The 2,876-nt window shown below is 56.8% G+C and overlaps 1 protein-coding gene across 1 annotated transcript in view; it reads left to right on the top strand.

Moving 5' to 3' along the window:
* The first annotated feature begins 1,098 nt into the window (after positions 1-1,098).
* Positions 1,099-2,876, top strand: part of SLC46A1 (solute carrier family 46 (folate transporter), member 1) — an 8,268-nt gene continuing 6,490 nt past the window's right edge. The window contains exons 1-2 of the mRNA XM_006768013.2: positions 1,099-1,372; positions 1,786-2,638. Coding sequence (XP_006768076.1) covers positions 1,136-1,372; positions 1,786-2,638 — 1,090 coding nt within the window. The 5' untranslated portion in view covers positions 1,099-1,135. The remainder of the gene's footprint in view (positions 1,373-1,785; positions 2,639-2,876) is intronic.

Raw genomic sequence — 2,876 nt, 5'->3', positions numbered from 1 at the left:
GCCACCATCATTCCTGGCTCTGCTCCCCTCAGACCAGGCCCAGCCTCCTGAATTAGCACCCTTGGAGCCCCACAACTCCTTTCCTTACAGCACTTGCCACAGTTGAAGTCATACCTGTATTCGTAGGATTCTCTAACATCTCTCCCTTGCCATTCTAGAAACTACGGAGCCTGTTTCCTTCACTGCTGGGTTTCCAGAGGTTCCCCAACGTGGTCCCTGACCCATACAGGGTACTCAATAAATGCACTGAATGAGTGAAGAAGGGAGGAAGGCAGATAATGCTGTTCTCTTTTACAGGCCATAAAACAGGCCTTCCGGCCCAATTCCTATCAAATACAGAGCCACAGCCCATAGCCTTCAAGGCCCTCCACCACCATCTCCTCCTCCTCCACTGTCTCTCCGACGACACCTCAGAGCCAGCTTCCGGCCCCCAGACAAGACTAATTTCCCAGGAAAAGATCCTAGGGCAGGAGTGGAGCAAGTGACAGCCTACTAGTAACAATAATAGCCCCTACAATGTACCAGACACCGTTCTTCCACAGCAACACTTTGAGACAGGCTCTTCATCATTTTAAAGGTGAAGAAACTGGGGCACAGGGAGGTCCGGGTTTGTCCAGGAAAGCAACGGAGCCTATGTAACAGAACGGAATCAGTAAATAAAGCTCCAGGCTGCACCCTAACCCACTCGGAGTTACAGCGCAGAACATCTGCATGGGCAGCAGAAGTCCTGTGTTGCATCACTTGGGCCTCGAGGGCCCCACGTCCTCTTCCCTCTTCTGCAGATGGGGGCCTTTCATAGTGGCTGGTCTATATGGTTATTGGGAGGTGAAAGCACACAGTTTAGTACAGTGCCCGGCACCCAGGGAACGATCAATAAATGTTAAATGCTGATGTTTTCCTTATTGTTCACCGGGGACTGGAGAGGAGGGCTACAGGGCAGTAGCCTTGTACAGTTTGCAGGTGAGGTCACCTGGGAGCTGGGCGCCCGCCCTCGTCAGCCCAGACAGGGCGGGGCGTGAGTAAGTGGATCTCACGTCTTGCACACCCGCCCCCTCACCAGACTTTGAGCTGGAGACGCCCGCGCAGGCGCAGAGAGCCGCGCCACCAGCCTCGCGGCAGCTCGAATTGCACGCACATGGAGCGCCCCGAGCGGAGCGCGAGCTCCGCGGGCGCACCCCGCAGCCACCCCGCGGCGAAGGTGCTGTTCCGCGGCCCCGTGGGGCCGATCCTTTTCCTTGCCAACTTCGCCTTGGTCCTGCAGGGCCCGCTCACCACGCAGTACCTGTGGCACCGCTTCAGTGCCGACCTCGGCTACAATGGCACCCACGACAGAGGCGGCTGCAGCAACCACAGCGCGAACCCCATCATGCAGGTAGAAGCGGGGAGGTGGCACCGAGCGGGCCCTGCGCTAGCGCGAGGGGACAGATGAGGGGCCGGGGCGGGCGGGAAGGTGGGGCCTCCCAGGCGGTCGTGGATATTGGGTGGTGGGCCTGCCCGATGACTGCAGTATGGAGGATGCGTAAAGTTCCTCTAGCTTTAAGAGTTAACAAAAGAGGGCCAAAAAAAAAAAAAAAAGGAAGGGAAAAGGACCCAGGCCCGTTTTCTAAAACCCTCCTTCTAGTGCTAATTTTTGAGAGCTGCACTGAAATTCTCTGGAGTTTAGGGCTCCAAAGAAAGTCCGCATCATCCCCGTCTCTCCCAGGAGGGTGGTAGTTTCGCGGGAAGTGGGGGTGGAGGGAGCTCAGAGTGAGGAAGAACGCCCTGGTGAGACTCATGCCCCCACAGGAAGTGGAGACCCTCACCTCTCACTGGACCCTCTACATGAACGTGGGCGGCTTCCTGGTAGGGCTCTTCTCGTCCACCTTGCTGGGTGCTTGGAGTGACTGCGTGGGCCGTCGTCCCCTGCTGGTGCTGGCGTCGCTGGGCCTGCTGCTCCAGGCGCTGGTATCCATCCTTGTGGTGCAGCTGCAGCTACACGTCGGCTACTTCGTGCTGGGCCGCATCCTTTGTGCCTTCCTCGGCGACTTCAGTGGCCTCCTGGCTGCTGGCTTTGCCTCGGTGGCAGATGTCAGCTCTCACCGCAATCGAACCATCCGCATGGCCCTGCTGGAAGCATGCATCGGGGTGGCCGGGATGGTGGCGAGCCTCATTGGGGGCCACTGGCTCCAGGCCCAGGGTTACGCCAACCCCTTCTGGCTGGCCTTGGCTTTGCTGATATTCATGACTTTCTATGCTGCTTTCTGCTTTGGCGAGACGGTGATGGAGCCAACACCTGCCCGGCTCTTCACGTTCCGTCACCACCGCTCCATTGTCCAGCTCTACACGGCTCCGGCCCCGGACAAGTCCAGGAAGCACTTGGCCCTGTACTCACTGGTCATCTTTGTGGTGATCACTGTGCACTTTGGCGCCCAGGACATCCTGACCATCTATGAGCTGAGCAGACCCCTCTGCTGGGACTCCAAGCTGATTGGCTACGGCTCTGCAGCCAGACACCTCCCGTATTTCACCAGCCTGCTGGGCCTGTGGCTTATGCGATTCTGCCTGACGGACACCTGGGTGGCTGAGATTGGCTTGGCCTTTAACATCCTGGGGATGGTGGTCTTTGCGTTCGCTACCATCACACCCCTGATGTTCACAGGTAATGTGTGTGGGCTCAAGGACAGTTTATCCCAGAGGTGCTGGGTGAAGATTGGGGGACAGCCACTGGCTGGTTTATGCCTTTGGAAACATCGTTATGTTCCTAGCTTGCACTGGAAGACAGACAACTAAGAAACCTCATAAAAATGGCATCTTTTAAAAAAAATATTGATTTCAGAGAGGAAGGGAGAGAGAGAAACATCAATGATGAGAGAGAATTGTTGATCAGCTGCCTCCTA

This window comes from Myotis davidii, unplaced genomic scaffold, assembly GCF_000327345.1.
Source record: "Myotis davidii unplaced genomic scaffold, ASM32734v1 scaffold363, whole genome shotgun sequence".
In the NCBI taxonomy this organism is placed as follows: Eukaryota; Metazoa; Chordata; class Mammalia; order Chiroptera; family Vespertilionidae; genus Myotis; species Myotis davidii.
This window is presented reverse-complemented; position numbering and strand designations above follow the sequence as displayed.